Here is an 18240-nt window from a genome sequence, read left to right as displayed (position 1 = left end):
TCCCAGCCCCCAAAGCCATGAAATGGGATAAAGAAAAGGGGTCCCCACCCTCCCCACACAGAACACTTCCAGGATTCCAACAGGGACAGTAAACAGTATTCCAATCCGAAACAGTGCCCCCCACTGTTTCCTCATGGGGACGTCCCACAGCGGGCCCCATTGCGGGAAGGTAGGAGGGCTCTGGGTACGCTCAATGCCAACTGGATACCGGGTGTCCGAGCAGGGAAGGGGTTTGACGAGCAGTGGACACTTTCCCTGGAGGCACAGGTCAGTTTCAGCAAAACCTGGGCTCAGCCAGCTTACTGACCCCTCCCGCTGCCAGATTTAATTACTTGCTGCCAAGTCAGGTCAAGAGGGGCCAAACGTGAGAAGAGGTGGCGAGGGGACACAGCGCTGGCTTGGCAGGGCCCAGGGTTCTGAGCCAAACTCACCGAGTGCTCTTCCGAGTCGGATGTCTGCGAGGAGATGATGGGGTTAAAGCTGGTTGGGGACAAGGGGCCCAGTTTTTTCCTCATGGCTCGGATCTGAAGCAGAGCCCGGAAGGCTGTGCGGCAGGAGAAGGGCCATCAGGACAGCTGGGGGCGGGAGTTAGACAGAAACCGTGATCCCTCCACCCAGAGCCCCCATCGCGCTGACCCACGGGGGCTTACGCAGTCGGCAGATGGGGCAGTTGTTGGCCTGGTAACGCAGGGTGTCTGCACAGGTGTTGCACAGGCAGAGGTGGCGGCAGGGCAGGATCAAGGTGTCCCGGACGTCCGAGAGACACACCACACACTCGGCACTGTTATCGCTCACTTCGTCCTCCGCCACCTGGCCGGGGAGATGGGAGTTGGGCCGGTGAGGGAACACACACCCTTTCTACACAAGGCGATCTGCCTGAAGGCTGGGGCGGGCCACGAGAACGGCATCTCGCATTCATTCACACTGGACTTCGAAGTTTACCTGGTGCGATCTCAGACTCGGGTGCACTAATTCTGGGAACTGTTCTCTCCAGCTCATCCTACGAGGCTCAGGTCTGGCTCCCTCTGGCCGTCTGAGCCGAGGGGCCCAGGAGACCACCCAGGAAGCAGAGGAGTTTACGATCGGTGTCCAGAAAGCCCTACCAGCAAACGGGGGCATGGGCTTTGCATTTCCAAAGTGACCAAGGTATAGTCATCGCAATGCCGGACCGGAAAATACCCTGCTAGGGCCAAGCTGAGTCCAGAGTTTGGCTCCTGACTTCCCTGGACCCCGGCTTTCTCCGAGATCTTCCTCACTCTGCCTCTTTGGAAGAACAGATTCAAAATCTCGGGCAGAACTTGCCTTGGACTCTTGCGTGTTGTACTTGTTCTCAATTCCATAGATCTCCTGAAGGAGGTAGCTGACCCCATCCACCTGAAGAGCAAACACAGAAAGAAGTTCAAGGACAGGCTGACTCTACTGAGTGGTAAGAGTGGGAACTCACCCCCCCCCACTCCCACCGCCCTGGACCTGAGGACCACAGCTTCACCGTGAAAAGACAAGCGAAGGATGCTTTCATTTGCCTAGGTTTTCTCTTTGAGAGGAGAAAAAATCAGAGGCTTCGTTCACCAGCAGGAAGCACAGGGCTCACGGCACAGCCACACCTGCCCTGCCCCTCACTGCTGCCGACAGTTTAGAAAGGCGTAGACTAGAAAAAGACGGAAGGATATTCCTCAAAATATGACATCAGCTGTGAAATAAAGGTTAGGTTTGGGCATTATACAAATAAAGGAATGGAAGAGAAAGAAAGAGGAGAAGAAATGGGCAAGGAAAAGAGGGGTGCGCCCTTCATCGCCACAGAGTTTTCAACACGCGGCAAAAGCTCGCCTCTCGGCCACGTTTCCTAAACTCCTACATCGACCTCCAGTGTCACTGCCGCTAATTCAGGCCACCTGGCTCGAAGCTGGCCCTCCCCTTGTTTCCTTACTGGAGGCCACTCCCCTCCTCTGCCTGGCCTCTTCCCCACCACCCAGCCTGTCACCGATTTTGTGACCCACTCTCCAGGGTGACAAAGTCCATTACTAATGCCATCTAGCCACACAGAGAAAGCCCGGCCATCGTCCACTCTCTCCTGGCACCCTGGGGCCTCCCACGGGTGCTGGCCTTTCCAGGCAGCACCCTGGGCTTGCGCTCTAGCGCAAGCTTGTTTCCTGCTCTGCCTCTGTTAACACCCGTTTTAACTCACGGGCTGTATTACAAAGGACACTGGCAACCGATGTGGACGAAGGTGTTACTGACCACTGGTGACCTTGTTAAGAGGGGATAGCGTGTAACCTCCCAAACTGGATAATGCAGGGTTTCAGATGCCCATCGCCCACGGGAGGGGGCCTGCCAATGCCACGGGCACCCACCGCCCCCGCCTCACCCTCCACGACTCTCCTCCTTCTGCAGCAGCTTGGGCAGTGCAGCACCAGCTGGGCAGGGCCCCTAGCGGACACATGCATGACCTGCTGATCGCTCTGGAGGGGCGGACGGCCAGCAAACTCTGACTTTTGGAAACGCGCTGGTCAGATAAATGAAGCCAAGGGATCCAAGTGGCCCTGGATCGGACACCGGCACTTTATCCTTCAGTTTGAAATGTGTCAGGCCTGGCATTTCAGATAAAAGAAGCTCTCCCCAAACCTAACGCCCGGAGACAAATCTTGTCCTTTCACTTCAAGAGGCCCTCGCTCAGATAATGGCTGACTCAACACCGACAACTCTGGGACAAGAAAGGCACCAAAAAATCAGTATTCCTTTCAGGCCACCCAAGCAGTTTCTGACATATAAAAGCATACCCTTTTGTTGCTCTTTGATTTAAAAGGGGGTGGGTGGGAGGGGAAGAAGTGTGCTTAGCAAAAGAGTAAGAGAGAGAGAGAGAGAGAGAGAGGGAAGTAAGGAAGAATGGAGGGAGGGACAGAGGAAGGAAGGGAGGAAAAAAAGAAGGGAGGAAGGGAGGAAATGTCAACAGTTCCCGGCCTTCCAATACTTACTACTTGTTTCTGTTTGAGGGGCTTGACGCAGAAGGTCCCATCTGTGTGCTGGAATGAGAATGTGACAGTTGTGACAAGGGGGAGGCCAGAGCACCCCAGCTGTTCGCTGTCACTTCTCCCAGCTGTGCGTGTTCTGGGACACCCGCTGTGTGGCATTACAGACTCCCTGATCTGGTCAAACCCTTTCCTTTGAGGAAGAGGAAATGAGGCCCACTGGGTTGAAGGTCATGTGCAACTGGCTGGCAGAGCTGGGACTCAACTCTAGCATAGACCCCCAGCCTCCTGAGCCCCCATTGGCTGAGCTCTGGCAGCCAGCGAGAAGGATTACTCGCGTCCTCCCACGAAGGGGCCAAACATGCCAAAATGAAGCCCACAGAGCCACTCCTGTACCTTTTCAAAAGTGCCCAGCAGCACGTGGCAATGGCCGAAGTACTCTGAAAGAAAGAAAGAAAGAAAGAAAGAAAGAAAGAAAGACAGACACATGGATGAAGAAGAAAACCAAACACACGTGGACACCCGCCGACTTCCCTGGTTCCCTGCCATCTGCAAACGTCCGGAGCTGCCTCGACAGGGGCACGTTATGGAACCCAGCGGCTTTCCTAGCCCGAGGGCCTTGGGGACTGGAGTGCGGGCCAGGGCTGGACACTGCCCGAGTGACCCCCAGAGGAGAGCACGCTGCCCTGGGCCTTGTGCTACAGCAGGGTAAGGTGTCGGCAGAGAAAGACAGAGGGTGTCCGTACTGTCTCCTTCGTCCACCACCGCGTGGACCACCAGAGGGTAGACCTCCCGGTCCAGATCGAAGCCAAGCTGAACAGAAAGAACAGAATGTAAGAATGAAGAAGGACTTCTGTGTTGAAATGGCACAGGAGCCCATCGGAAAGGAACCTCATCTCCGCTCCTCCTCTGTCCACCTCGTAGCTGCCCGAGTGCCTCGAACGGAAGGCCCCAGTGTCTTTTTAAAATGTCACACACGACAGCCCTGGACCCCCCAGGTGCTCTGAGCATGGCTCTCTTGACACACCCTAAGGGGCTAAGGAGCTAAGGGGCTAAGGGGCCAGTTTGGATAGAAAAATTACGAGGTTAGGTGTATCCTTTTAGGAGTGTGCAGGCGTTACAAGGCTGAAGGTGAGCACAACCTTCGAGCACTCGGGCAGACCGTGTGCTGCGGACCGTGGTCCTAACCAGCTCCCGGGCCCGCCCAGGGTCCAGTGTGCAAGCTGCCCCGCACCTTCTCCCGGCAGCCCGCCCCCTCCGGCGGCGGCTGCTCACCTCCTCTTCAGCCCACTCGGACAGGTCCACGGTGTGGGAGGGCAGGCAGAACTGCTGGCACACCCCCCGCTTGAAGTGCACCGTCTCCGACTGCAGGCTGTTGTCTCTGGGGACGTAGCTGCGGCCAACACAGGAAGCAAAGCGAAGTCAGGGCGCACTGCCCTGACGATACTCTATGGACACCCGTTTCCTGGTGCCTGTTCTCCATGGTCTGCGGGCCCTGGGCGTGGAGTCGGCTGGACCAGACCGCCTTTGTTTCCTGTTTCCTTCGCTTTTGCTTGGTTGTGCTACTCAACGTACCTACGCAACCTGCCCGGCCATGGAGGGGCAGTATAGTGGGGTTTTGCAGCTTCTCAAGGCCCCGAAGGGCTGTGGGGTCACCCGCCACTGCACCCACGTGGCACAGTTGAAAGGGAAAAGGCGCAGAGTGGGGCTTGGTAGGGGAAAACTCAAACTCGAGAGCCGGATCTCACCTGGTTGCGGGAAAGGAACGTTTCCCTCCACAGCTGAGGACAAGGCACGGGCCTAACCTGGCTGGGGAGGAACGGGCCTCTCGCCCTCACCTGGCAATGCCGTTCTGGAACTCCTCGGTGGCCTGGTAGTAGATGGTGATGGCCACGCGGGCATCGGTGTCAAAGGTGAACTCCACGTTGTAGTGGACTTTAGCTTTGCCGGCCTCCTCCCCAGGGGTCTTCACTTCCTCTGTACACCTAGGACGCCAGGGAGACGGCGTTTGGCGGGTAGCAAATCACCATTTTAAAATCTACCTCTTTTTTTAACTTATATTGTGGGCTTCTCTCCATGACCCCAACCTCTGGCCTAACCCTGCTCTGGGGACGCCCGTGGAGGGCTTCGAGCCGCTGCCGTGGGTGCTGGGTGCTTTCTGATATTTCATGGCGCTGCTGCTGATATCCTCGCTCACCTGCCCGGTTTCATTTTCAGTTTTCATTGTAATCGCCATTACTAGTCACATCGTTGGAATAGTTTCCCTGGGGCCCCACTCCTTGCCTTTCCGCCGTGTCGGGGGAAACCCTTGCACGTGCTCACTCCTGGCCATGACCTGCGTGTTTCTAAATAACACGTCGGGTTTCTCCTAAATAACATGTGTTTTCAGCTCCGGGCATCACTGATCGACTCCCTACGGTGGAAAGGAGGACGTCTTTCTCTCCCCACTTGCTCTGCCCCATAGAAGGACCCCATCTGCCATGCAGTGAAGGCCGGACTTTGTCAGTTCGGTCCATTAGTGTCCACTGTACGATGACCACACCAACAGCATGCACCGCTCAGCCGCAGAGGAGTCCCTGCTACTGCTTTTCCCTGTATACATTTTTCTTCATGTCTGTGCTCATCTTGTTTTCCTCAGTTGCTCAGTTTCCTGTGTATGTCATCACTAACTCACCCCCGGACTCTCTGCGGCTGTCCAGCTTTCTGGACGGTCAGAGGCACCGGGTGTTCCATGCGTTTCGTCTTCTTGAGGAGGTCCCGTATGGAGCCTCTGACCTGCTCGGTCTGGGCCCTGGGCCCGGGACCTGGCACCTGCACCCAGCCCCGTCCCGGGGCCTCCCTGCCCGTCCCCTGCCGAGTCCCTTTGCCTCTCTCGGGGAACCGCATGCTTCCTGCCTCTCCGGGCTTCCTTCCCCCTGGGGGGAGCACAGTAGCTTCCTGGAAAGGGGCCTGTTGGCCGGGGGCGGGGAGGGGCTAAAGCTTCTGAGAGATTCTACTGTACAGTCGGACAGACTTTGTCGAAAGTCTGGCTGTGTAAAGAATCCCAGGTCATAAGTCCATTAAAAAGCCATTCCAAGGTGTCTCTCTTCCAGCCTCTGAGGGTTCTCAGCTCCGTCCCAACGGCTGACCGTGTTTCCTTTGAGACAGAATCTCCTCTGTCATCTGTGGTGCAGGGCCCATGGTGGCCCTTTTGATTTAGAAATTCTTTTCCTTTTTATTATTTTATAGAAATTCTTTCTTTATTTTTAGAGAGAGGGGAAGGGAGGGAGGAAGAGAGGGAGAGAAACATGGATCAGTTGCCTCCTGCATGCCCCCTACTGGGGGACCTGGGCAAATACCCTGACTGGGAATCGAACCGGCGGCCTTTTGGTTTGCACAACGATGCCCAGTACACTGAGCCGCAGCAGCCAAAGATTCTCACAGCACCCGTCACTGCTGATTTCCTTCCATCTGCATCCTCCGTTCTCCTTCCCGAACCACTGCCAGACGTTAACCCTACTCTTCCTCCAACATTCTACTGATTTTTCATTCCAACGGGTTTTTAATTTCTGAGGGCTTTTTTGTTCCTGAAATGCCGTGTGCCGTTGCATCCACAGAATAAGACTGTGCCCTCTCTGTGTCTGAGGCTATAAACGAAGTTTTCCTCTTCCTGCAGAATCTTTGTTTCCACTTTGTGTTCTTTCCCCCGTCAGCTTGTTTTTTCACTTTCTTTCACACTGCAGGCGCTTCTTACACATCCAAGGATCTTCGGCTGGTTGCTTCTGTTGGAGAAATGTCGGCCCCCAACTGGAACTCTGAGGACACAGGGGGACTGGGGACACTAAGCCTCCCTGGGGGCTCCCTGAGTCTTTTTGGTCTTTCCACCCAGGTGTGCCGATCCCTCTGCTTTCTGACAAAGGCCTGGCTGCCTTGGGGTGGGGGTGGGGACAGGCTGGAGGGCTGAGCGCCCAGTGACATCAGTGCCGCATCCTACCCTTAGGTGGGCCCGGGTCTCCCAGGCCAGGGGATTCTCTGAGCCTTCCATCAGCTGCTTGCAGGGTGTGGGGAGGGCAGTCCTGGCCGCACAGGGTAAGGTGAGGGGGTCTGGCTACCTTGTAAGCAGACGAGGGCAGTCCTGGCCGCACAGGGTAAGGTGAGGGGGTCTGGCTACCTTGTAAGCAGACTTTCCACTGATCCTCACGTTGGCCTGCCACCTGGCGGCCAGAGGTGCCTGGTGCTGCCAGGTCCTCAGCCTCTGGGGATGTCACCGCACACACTGGGCTCTTTTCTGCCTTCCCTTCTGCTTNGCCGCATCCTACCCTTAGGTGGGCCCGGGTCTCCCAGGCCAGGGGATTCTCTGAGCCTTCCATCAGCTGCTTGCAGGGTGTGGGGAGGGCAGTCCTGGCCGCACAGGGTAAGGTGAGGGGGTCTGGCTACCTTGTAAGCAGACTTTCCACTGATCCTCACGTTGGCCTGCCACCTGGCGGCCAGAGTGCCTGGTGCTGCCAGGTCCTCAGCCTCTGGGGATGTCACCGCACACACTGGGCTCTTCTCTGCCTTCCCTTCTGCTTGCTTGGGGCTCTGGCTTCCTGGGTCTGCTCAGTTACTTAATATGCACCACCTGTCTCCAGCTTTGAGAATTGTGTTTCGACCGCTCCTTTCCCAGTCTCCTAATTCCTGTGGACTGTGCTTTTAAAAGTCCTCTTCAGTGGGGTTTTGAGAGAAAGCAAAAGTAGATGTTCGATCCTCCCCCTTTACCCAGAAATCGGAGACACCGAGTTTACTGCTCCCATATTCTCGGAAAACAAAAACAGAAGCGCCACCCCCTAACGGTTACTGAGCACCAGGCAGTTTTCCTTCCACTGTCTTGTGTACTTTCGACGACAGCCGGGAAAACCAAGGTTGTCACCCTTTTCCACCCAGGACAAACCAAGCAAGCAGCCCTGGGGCCGGAGCTCACTGGGCTCCTGCTCCCGACCTGAGTCCTGGGGCTCCGCAGCCGCTCCTTCTGCTCCGGATCCATGGCCCCTCCGTCATGTTGGAGGCAGGACCGCCCTGAGGCTCAGGCCCTTCGCCCACCCCCATCAAACTCATGGGCAGGTCACTGATGACAGACACAGAGGGGACAGAGCAGCTGACCACCGGAGGCTCCCATGGCCTCAGGAGCCGCAGCCTGTTCTGTCCCTGGGGACTGTCCTGCAGCAGGGGTGACTCCTTCGCCTCTTGGCCCCAGATCTGACCCCAGGGCTAGGAGAGTACTTAGGGAAGCAAGTAAAACTCCAGGGACAAATAAAGTACAAACATGAAGGGAGAGAGGCAGAAAATAGATTAGTGGTTACTTAGGCCTAGAAGAGAGGTTTGGGGGACATGGGAAGTGACTGCTAATGAGTATGGGGTGCTTGGGGGGTCAGTGAAAAGGTCTGAGTCAGATGAAGTGACCGAACTAAAAACCGTTGGATCGCTGGTTGTAGAAGGGTGAGTTATATGGTGTGTGCGCTGCATCTCAGTTAAGGTGTGATGTTAAAGCACAATTATCAGAGAGCAATCAACTTCCCAGAGCTGACACGGCTGACTGAACAAGCATAGGATGGTCTGAGTCATCTCCCCAGTCCCGTCAGAGAGATCCAGGAGTCCTGGTTTGCCCTTACCAAGCCCACCCACCCCGGGTGCTGGTGAGCCCAGCAGAGGGGGGCATGGGTTTGAAACTGACACGGTCTCGGGCTGGCGCAAGGACGGTGAATTGGGGCAGAGCTGATGATGGAGATGAAGCGACCAACCCCGGGCACTCCACGCTCCTCAGCAGAAGGGCAGAGAGGTGAAGAATAAATGTAAATGGTAAGCATATGCAATAAACGAGGATTTCAGATTCCAACTGCCAATATCCCATCTTTCCACAGGCTTGTTGAGGTATCTGCAAGATTCAATTTTCCCTCCATAATTCTTTTTTTGTTTGTTTTTTAAATGCATGAAGTAGAGCCAAGAGTGACTCTTCCAGGAAAGGAGCGTTCCCCACGAGCACAGACTGTGGCAGGCAGTCTGACCCGGATGCAGACAGCCCTGATCTCAGTGGGCGTGGGTCAGGCTCAGGGCCAGGTACAGCTGCTCTGGGGGTCTCTACGGGGCGTGGCTGCCCCTGCCCCCAGGAGGGTACCCGACCTGGAGCCTGGCCCGAGTACCGGGGACTTACTTGACCAGCCTCAGCGTGTCCTTCCGAATGTTGATCAGGCTTCTCAGAGTCTTCACTGGCTCCTGGGGCGGGGGTGCCGCGTACGGAAACTGCAGAGACAAAGTGGAGAAGGCCGAGTGTTTGCAGAGACCGGCGACTGCCCCTCACCGGTACAGGGCTTCCCAGGTGACAAACAACAGCCTTGTGAGGCGGGGTGGGCAGGCACCAGTCTCCCAACTATGGGAGGGCAATGACAGCTGACCTGTTAAGTGAGCCAGCTCAAGGTCATGGCCGGGAGAACTGGGATTTGAATTGGCATCAGAAGAGCGAGATTTCTCTGCTTCCCCCATTCCATGCAGCTGATCTGAGTCAGCATTTAGAACATGGATACCTAATACAAACGCCCACTGCAGTTCCAAATACCAACGATACACCGTGGCCGAGTTAGTCACAAAAGGCTTTTCCTTCTGACATTGGACGACAGGGAGCCAGAGCAAGGTTTGCCCTTCAGTGAAGCCACATGGGGTCTTAGAAATTTCGGGGCTGCGAACAAAATAGCCGGCTGGCGGTCAGAGAGGAGCCCACAGTCCCTCGGCTGACCGTGGGCAGCGGAGACCTTTCAAACGCGAGCCCAAGGCCCTTCCAGGCCATCAGACGTTTGGGGTCGTTCAGTGTGTACCTTACACTTTCACTCTTGGGGCTCTGAGTCCATGAGCACGAGGACATAAGAAAGGAGAGCCAGTACTGAATGTAACCGGTAAACGGCTTTCAGAAGATTCAGAATGGTTTAAAACGTTCCCAGGATTGTTCTGATGTTTTGGGGGTCAATAAACAATTTTTGCTTACAATTCAGGGAAAGCCTACTAGCTTGTGTGCTCCTTCAGGAGTCTGTCTACCTCCTGGCACTGGCTGCAGGGGTTCGGGCACCCGCGTTGCACCCCAACGTGCCCGCGTGGCTTCTGCTGACCCTGGTTCTCTCGCTGGGAAAACGCAAGCTACAGAGCCTCCGATTCGGGGCCTCAGCAGGACTGCTGGTAGTTCTCGGGGATGGACGCCGCCCCCAGGAAAACACATTCAATCTAAATGGGCAGAGGTGCGTCCAAATGACCCACTTTGTGGGTACTGAATAGCAATATTTTACTTTTTTCACTGGTCCATTAAACATGTATTCTTTAAACATACATGATGGTTTTTCTAATTACAGAGTAATAATATACATTCAAGAAGAAAACTTGAAAAACACAACAAAGTACAAAATCGGCCATCACGTCACCACTCGGTGACACCACAGTTGACACTGGGGAAGGTCTTCTCCCAGAGCTGTGCCTCTGCACCTACATGCCAGTTCGAACTGCGTGCACCATTTCATAGCCTCTTTCCCCTTAGAAAGGCATGGCAGACATCTGTAAAGTCTGTCATTTGACGACACGACCACATACACAAGCAACAGGAACATATGTGACTTAATCCGTTCCACATTCTTCGATGTTTAACGTGCATTGGTTTTTTATTTTTTTATTTTTATTTTTTTATCTTTTAGAGGGGAAGGGAAGGAGAGAGGGAGAGAAATATCGTTGTATGGTTGCCTCTGGTGTGTCCCCTGCTGGGAACTGGCCTGCAACCCAGGCCTGTGCCCTGACTGGGAATCGAACCGCGATCATGTGGTTTGCAGGCCCGCACTCAGTCCACTGAGCTACACCAGCCAGGGCTAATGTGCATTGGTTTTACTTTCTTATTTTTTACGCTGCTATAAATGTTGTGGTGAGTGCCTTGTTCCTACGTTTCTGCATGCTTGTGTGATTACTTCCTTAGGACAAATTCCTAGATGTGGAATTACTGGATCAAAGAGTAAGCATATTTTTGAGACTTGAAAATATTTTTGCCAAACTGTTCTCCAGAAAGCTGATTCCAATTTTCTCTCCCACCAGTGGCACATTGGGCGGCTCTGACCCAGGAGGGCCGAAATCCTGGGTCAGACCCATCTGTGGCCGATTTTCCACCCCCCCACCCCCTCCCCTGGGCAGGCGCACTGAAGGAATTTAAAACAATTTTTAAAATAAGCTTAAGTAAAAAGTAATTAGGCAGGAAAATCCGACACAAATGCTACTCTATTCTAAAGCCAAAATAAATGACTTTGGGATTAAAATCTCTTTTTTCTGGAGTAGCAAAGTTAATCATATACATTTCCACAGGTACTTGGAAGTGAGCCATAACTCCTCCTAAATGAAAGAAAGAAAAGAAAAAAGAAAAAAAAGAGCCCTCCACACTCTCCAAAAAGAGAAAAACAATCAGGAGGGTGGGGTGGGGTGGAACACAATGACCTGTGTCCTCAGCCTTCCATTTAGAATGTCACCTGAGCCTTAATCCTCTGTCCTCAAGGCTCAGGCCGGTAAGGTTTGGTTCATTAGGCCTGGAGCAGACCGCCTGCCTTCATTGTGAAAAGTGAAATGGAATTCTAGAAGCTTCCTTGAAGTGCCCTTCAGAACCATTGAGTTCATTCACTCTAGAATGGCGTCTGGGAAATGGTAAGGCATTCCATATGCCTGTACTGAGCCTAGGAGAGAAGCCAGGATGTGCTCCAGGGCTTGGCAGTCCCCTCTGGGTGTGGGCCCAGGGGCAGGCTTCCCACCCTGGCCGGCAGCTGCCAGGTGCTGGCACCTGGGAGGAACAATGCCTGCTCGCTCCCTAAGGTAGTGAGATGTCTACTGAGTACCTCCTATGTGCCAGGCATCATGCTGGGTTCTTTAGATCTCTTTTCTGACTTTATAAAATTAGGGTAAAATGCACGTAACAAAGTTTGTCACCTTACCATTGGAGGCACACCATCCGGTGGCCGTAAGTACACTCATGCGTCATGCGCCCCTCGCCACCGCCCATCTCCAGTCCAGACCCACCCTTATTTACTGTCCTTCACATGGACACTCGAGTCTGCTGGGGCTGCCAGGCGGTGGGCTCCCGGAGGACCGCCAGACACGCTGGAGAAACTCAAAGACATGCTGGTTCATCGAACAGACGAAGGCTGTCAGCATTAACACCCCCGTTCTGCTTCTAAAGAAGCGGAGACTCAAAAGACTCCTGTCGTCCCCGAGGGTCCCAGGGCTTACGAGCAGCCCGACCAGGGTTTCAATCCAGAAGGCCCCTCTACTGCAGACCCTCTCCAGGTGGTTCCGAGCCTGGGGTGGTCTAGAAACTTGAGAGGGATGCAGAGGGCCTGACGGCCCAACAGTCAAAAGGCCTGGACCCTCTGGGTGACACCCTCTGCTGGGGCAGCAGAGGCACTGAGTGCCACACCCCCCCCAAACGTTAACAGGAGAGCCCAGGTCTCTCAGAGAAAAGCACGGCAGGACAGAATCCCGTCTGTACGCCGTAGCAGCTCCTGCAGAAGACACAGGGGGACATTCCAGGGGTGACAGTGTCAGAGACCATAGCTGGCAGCCACAGCAGGGGCGGTCGCCGCCCCCCTTCTGCCTAAGATGCATGAACACGCGTCGCTGATAAGACACAGAGGAGTCTCTTGCAAGTTGTTTTCAAAGGACCACGGCATTTGCCCATTCAGTCCACACTCTCTCCACACTCTCGCTGTCCCATGCCCGGCCTGCGGTTCAGTGGGGAACCAGGAACGCCTCTCCCAGTTCCGTCTGCAGGGGGCAGAGCTCCAGCGGCTTCCACCCGGTGCCCTGTACCCGGCACACCACCCTCCGGGGATGGGCCTGCAGCACTGGTGCTGAACAAGCCCAACCTCAGGGTGACTCAAATCCCGAACACCTCAAGCCCAGGATGGGAGGACCGTACGGGTTCAGCCAGATGAACTCCTTCTAGGGGCCCCCGGGGAGGGGGGTTAGGGCTTGCCGGAGGAGGCTCGGCCTGACACTGAGCGAATTTCTCTCTGGCCTTTTACCGCCCCCCACCCCCGCCACCCCCGCCATCAGTTTCCCTTCGGGTGGGCCTTACATAGGCAAAGCGCCACCTGGTGACCAAATGTGGAACTGCCACTTTGTGTGCGCGCGAATTACACACACACATATATATTATTAACCATACATCCTAGATATTTTTATTTAATCTTTATTGTATTTTCCCCGCTACTATTCATCCCCCTTACAACTCCCTGCCCCCAGCAGTCACCACACTGTTGTCCAAGTCCGTGAGTCCTTGCTCCTTTCTGCTCAATCCTTCCACCCCATAACCTCCCCCATCCCGGATATTTTTAAGCCATTCTAGTTGCACTTATTTTGTGAAACTACCCATACAAATGCACTCCCATTTCTGTTGTAGAAAATATGATTGCAACCCATACGAGACAGCAGGGTATCCAATGGGGCAATTCCTGTAAGTCTACAAAAAGGACTATAATCCACTCAAAAAAATAATTCATTGAAAAGGTTTTTTGCCTGGCTGGTGTGGCTCAGTGGATTAAGCACTGACCAGAGAACCAAAGGGTTGCCTGTTCGATTCCCAATCAGGGCACATGCCTGGGCTGTGGACCAGTTCACAGCAGGGGACGCACGAGAGACAACCACACATTGATGTTTCTCTTCCTCTCTTCCCCTTTCTCTTCCCCTCTCTCTAAAAATCAATAAATAAATACCTTTTAAAAAAGAAATCCTTAAACAAAGTTTTTTGAAAAGTATATAATTCTCTAACATCTGCTATTTGTTTCAGGCCAGATGGTGTGCCGCTCGCACCCCCGATCTGGCCCCAAGGGGCCCCTTCAAGGGGCGCCTGTGTCCTGTGCCCTGTGCCCTGCGCCTGTGCCCCGTGCCCTGTGCCCTGCCCCAGCACTCCCTGATCACCCCCTTGCTGCCAGGCACCACACGGGTCGGGAGTCCCAGGTTCACCTGGGGTGTCTCCTGTCCCGTCCCTGAAGCGACCCCATGTCCAGGAGCCCTGGTGGGCCCCGGACTGTCTTTTGCTCACTGGTCCTTGCTGAACACGTGGCCATTTGCAGGGCTCACCATTAGAAACAATGATGCATGGACATTTCTTGGAAGGAATCTCAATTTATTGGGGGGGGGTAAAAGAAAACAAATCAATATGCACCAATGCAGTTTTTACTTGGAAAATAAAAAGCCCTGAATGCCAAAAATCTGCTTCCAAAGAGAAAGAAAATTATTTTAGACAATTTATAATTAAAATAGAAAGGCACTCATTTTATATATTCACAGACGGGTAATATTTGTGCCAAAGAACCAAATGATGGTTCCTGAGGGGAACGAGATCTGGGTCACATGAAAACTCATTCACAGCACTACGTACACCCTTTCTTTTACAGATTTTAGGGGTTTTATATTTAAATTTCAGTTCCTTTTTACTTGGCGCCTGGCTGTGTTCTCAGCTTTCTCTACTTCCTCTCTTCTCAGAAACACAGTGTGTCCAAGACTTGCCAGTGGATATTCTTAGATCCGCGATGCTCTAGCACATCTTCTTAACCAGTGTGTGTGTGTGGGGGGGGGGTGGATGGTTCAGTCTCGGCCTGGAGGCTGCGGAGGCGGGCAGATCCGCCTCTTCCTCCGGCTGCGCCCGAGGCCGAACCCGCTGTGGCCAGAACGTCGGCGCTATATTTACAGCAAACCCCCCCCTCTTTGTTCATTTTCCATCCAATCCGCATGGGGAGCTAATCACCAGGGCAGAAAGGTGATTGTATAGCTGACAAGACGCAGGACATCCTTTCCACTCGAATCACAGATGTGAGGGAGACACCAATAGGGTGTGTCACCAGGTGACCTTCGCACAAAGATGCTCGGTGGCCAGGGTTGGTGACCCAAGGTTTCGACCAGGAAAGGGATCTGGGCATAGTCTGCCAACAACTCTGCTGAGTCCCCTGGCAGGGAGAACACAGGACCGATGTCGTGGCTGTGCGACATCACAGCTAATGCTGATCCTTTCCAAAATGTTTGAATTCCCAGCGTGAGCACGCCCAATTCACCGATTGCACCCGTTCGCCCTAATCGGTGATAAGAAAAGAGCGACCAGTCTGTTGCAGAATAAAGCGCCCGTCATAAAATCACACGGCTTTCCACCCATGACCACGGCAGACCCACTGTCCCCCTCTCCTCACAGTTCGGGGGACACTGAGAGCCAGCAACCCGCGAAGCACTGCTCTGAAGCCAAGTGCACCTGTGGGGACCTGCGCGCTGTTTTTAGGACAAATGCAACCTACTGGGCTTGGGGTCCCTCAGTGAGAGGGGTGCCTCCCAGCAGGACAAAACACCCCCCAATCCACTGTGCTGCTAACAATAAAAGTACCTTCTTCAAAATGAGCTGTGTTTAGATACAAAGGGTTTTGCCCACCACCAGCTAACTTTAAGGAGAGTTCGAAGGGAAAAGAAGCAGAAACAGCTATCTTTTCCTTCCAGCTCATCAGTAAATGCCACAGGCAAAGGGGGCCCCCCTTTCAGACCAGCACCCCATCCCAGATACCGGGTCTCAGGCTTGCATCTGCTTCGAGGCTCACCCCCGGCTCACACTCATGAATCTACCTGTACGAAAGATGTTCAGGTGCCTGATACTGTGGCAGAGAATGTGCCCAGAGCGGTAAGCCCATCTCAGTCAAAACAGGCGTTTTATTTTTTATTTTTTTAAATATTTTATTTGTTTCTTTATTTTTAGAGAGAGGGGAAGAGAAGGAGAAAGGGGGAGAGAAACATCAATGTGTGGTTGCCTCTCACATGGCTCCCACTGGGGACCTGGCCCGCAACCCAGGCATGTACCCTGACTGGGAATCGAACCGTGACCCTTCGGTTCACAGCCCATGCTCAATCCACTGAGCTACACCAGCCAGGGCAAAACAGGCATTTTTAAAATACACAACATGTACTGTTCTAAAGAGGCACAATGTAGCTGTCACATTCCAGATGGTGAGACTCAGAGACGAAGGGAAAGTCAAATACCCACCCAGCATCAACTTGGAGGCTGGCTGCAAGCCTGACTCACGTCACTGGCAGCCCTCCTGCCCTGGGTTCCAGCCCAGATCCCCCCTGGGCCTCCTACCCGAGATGTCTGCCTCCCTCCACGCCTGCCACCGACAGCCTCTCAATCCATCCTTGCAACTCTCCCTTCCTGGGCCGTGTCCTCCAACTTCCCTGTTCATAGCGCTGCCTCTGAATGGCTCCCCTTCTTTTTACTGATTTCCTGCCTGCATCCGAGACCCTGGGCTTCTGGTCATCTTCCGGGGCTTGTCAGAGGTGATCCCAGGTCATCAAGAACAAACAGGTGCTTGAGCATTAACCATCAGCTCTCTGAGACTAAACACAGCCAAGGGCCAAGTTTAAACATGGGGCAAAGCAAAGACGGTGCAGTAGCAGACAGTAATTCCCCAGGACGCACATGCGGTCGGGTCTCCTAACATCGATGGCCTGGCTCCTGGCCCTGTGATCTTAGCCTGGCTGATGTGGCTCAGTGGATTGAGCACTGGCCTACAAACCAAAGGGTTGCTGGTTCGATTCCTAGTCAGGGCTCATGCCTGGGTTGCCAGTCAGGTCCCCAGCAGGGGGCACATGAGAGGCAATCTCACATTCCCTATCTTTCTCCCTCCCTTCTCCTCTCTCTAAAAATTAAAAAGATTCTAGTTAATTAGGCAAGAAAGTGGTCAAGGCTGCCATCCACCAGTCACAGTCACAGGCATGAGCTGTCATGTACATACATGACATGATGCCACAGGCAGGGCCTCTGCGCTTCCTCCAGCCAGTCCAGGGAAGCTCTGCGAGACACATAACCGGTCTATCCCCAAACCAACACGGTCATGAAAAATAAGGAGAACCCGGGAAGCTGTCAGAGGCCGGACGAGGAGGTGGAGGAAACGGGACAGAGGTAACGCGGGGTCCTGGCCTGGATCCTGGAACTAAACAGTGACGTCGCTGGGAAACTGGCGCCGTCCCAAGGAGGTCTGCGGCTTCTTCAGCATGATGCATCTCGGCGAGTTTTTGGTGAGGACCACGGACCGTGGTGGTGGAGGTGCCAACGTGACAGGAAGCCGGGCAAAGCGTGCGTGGGAATCCTCTACCACCCTCTGCAAAGGGGAAGTAGGTTTTGGAAAAATCAATTCAGCCAGACAGACGCGGACACAGACTGGCCAGCGGAGGGCCTCCAGGGGAAGGTGTCTCAGCTCTCGTGTGACTGCAGACAGGTGGCCGGGCCCGAACGAGGCTCCACCTCCCTCCCCGTGCAACATGCTCAGCCACAACGACCTCGTCGCCTGTGAAGCGAAAGGCCTCGTCAGTCTAGGTCCACTCAGGAAAATGGAAGCCACACCTGTGGTTTTCAGGAAGAGACTTGAACATGAGGGACGAATGAAACGGGCGTGGGAGGGCTAGAACAGCACAAGTGGACACAGCGCTGACAGAGGGTGCCAGCAGGAAGCAGCTATCACTCCTGGGGCTCGGGGCTTATCAGATCCCACAGACCCCCCTGAAGCTGGCACTCAAACCTCCAGCCTGCAGCCACCTGGTGGCCCCTGTTGGCAGAGCCTGGCAGGGAGCCTCAGGCCTTGGAGAAAGGGGGCCGCTGCAGGCACAGCCCCCAGCTGCTCGGGGAGCCCAAGTTCAGAGGGTGCTTTGGGGCAGGCAGACAGCAGCTTCAATGTTAACTGTGGAAGAATTCCAGTATGCATGGCACCCACTGGTACTTGCTTCTCTCACAGCAGCTATTAGGTTCCTAGGCTACCTACCTGCTCCCCTCTTTTAAAACTACGTCACAGCATGGATTAGTTGAGGACATAGGCCTATGTCCTCAACATAGGGTGCTTACAGCAGATAGAGTGTTAACAAAAGTACGCTGTTCAGTTCAGTAACTGTAACGCCTTCACTGCGAAGCTGGAGCATCAGGGCTGCCTTCCGGCGATAAGGCCTGCGCCTGACCCATTTCTGTAATAACCGGGGCTGCGTTGCAGTCGATGCCCGCGGAGAGGTGGTTTCAGGGAATGAACGGGTATGCTGCTTCCTCGTAACCCACTGGGAAGCTACCTGACCCACAGGTCTCTGGCTTCTATGGGCTTTTGTAGAACAGTTTCATTACAAGTTACGGCTGCATGCATGTCTCTAAAACCTGGAAATGCTAACCAAATTTTTCTTTGAAACGCAGTACCACTAAGTACAGTTTCCCGTAAGCAGGGCACACAACAGGAAACCGAGA

General features: G+C 54.1%; 1 protein-coding gene across 3 annotated transcripts in view; it reads right to left on the bottom strand.

Annotated features, from left to right (window-relative positions):
- The window catches only part of RNF157 (ring finger protein 157), a 64808-nt gene that overhangs the window by 16021 nt on the left and 30547 nt on the right, over positions 1 to 18240 (bottom strand). For all 3 annotated transcript variants that reach the window (XR_005069265.1, XM_037065126.1, XM_037065136.1), the window contains exons 3-11: positions 9133 to 9221; positions 4805 to 4951; positions 4242 to 4359; positions 3713 to 3779; positions 3363 to 3406; positions 2973 to 3020; positions 1303 to 1374; positions 651 to 810; positions 432 to 544 (exon numbers count right to left, since the gene is read on the bottom strand). Coding sequence is in view for 2 of the 3 variants with exons in the window: in XM_037065126.1 (XP_036921021.1) it covers positions 432 to 544; positions 651 to 810; positions 1303 to 1374; positions 2973 to 3020; positions 3363 to 3406; positions 3713 to 3779; positions 4242 to 4359; positions 4805 to 4951; positions 9133 to 9221 (858 nt within the window). In the remaining variant the exon portion in view is untranslated. The remainder of the gene's footprint in view (positions 1 to 431; positions 545 to 650; positions 811 to 1302; positions 1375 to 2972; positions 3021 to 3362; positions 3407 to 3712; positions 3780 to 4241; positions 4360 to 4804; positions 4952 to 9132; positions 9222 to 18240) is intronic.

The sequence above is a fragment of the Sturnira hondurensis genome, unplaced genomic scaffold, assembly GCF_014824575.4.
Source record: "Sturnira hondurensis isolate 20B ecotype Veracruz unplaced genomic scaffold, ASM1482457v3 Scaffold0001221, whole genome shotgun sequence".
NCBI classification, from domain to species: Eukaryota; Metazoa; Chordata; class Mammalia; order Chiroptera; family Phyllostomidae; genus Sturnira; species Sturnira hondurensis.
The sequence above is the reverse complement of the archived record's forward strand: the minus strand, read 5'-3'. Positions and strand labels throughout refer to the sequence as shown.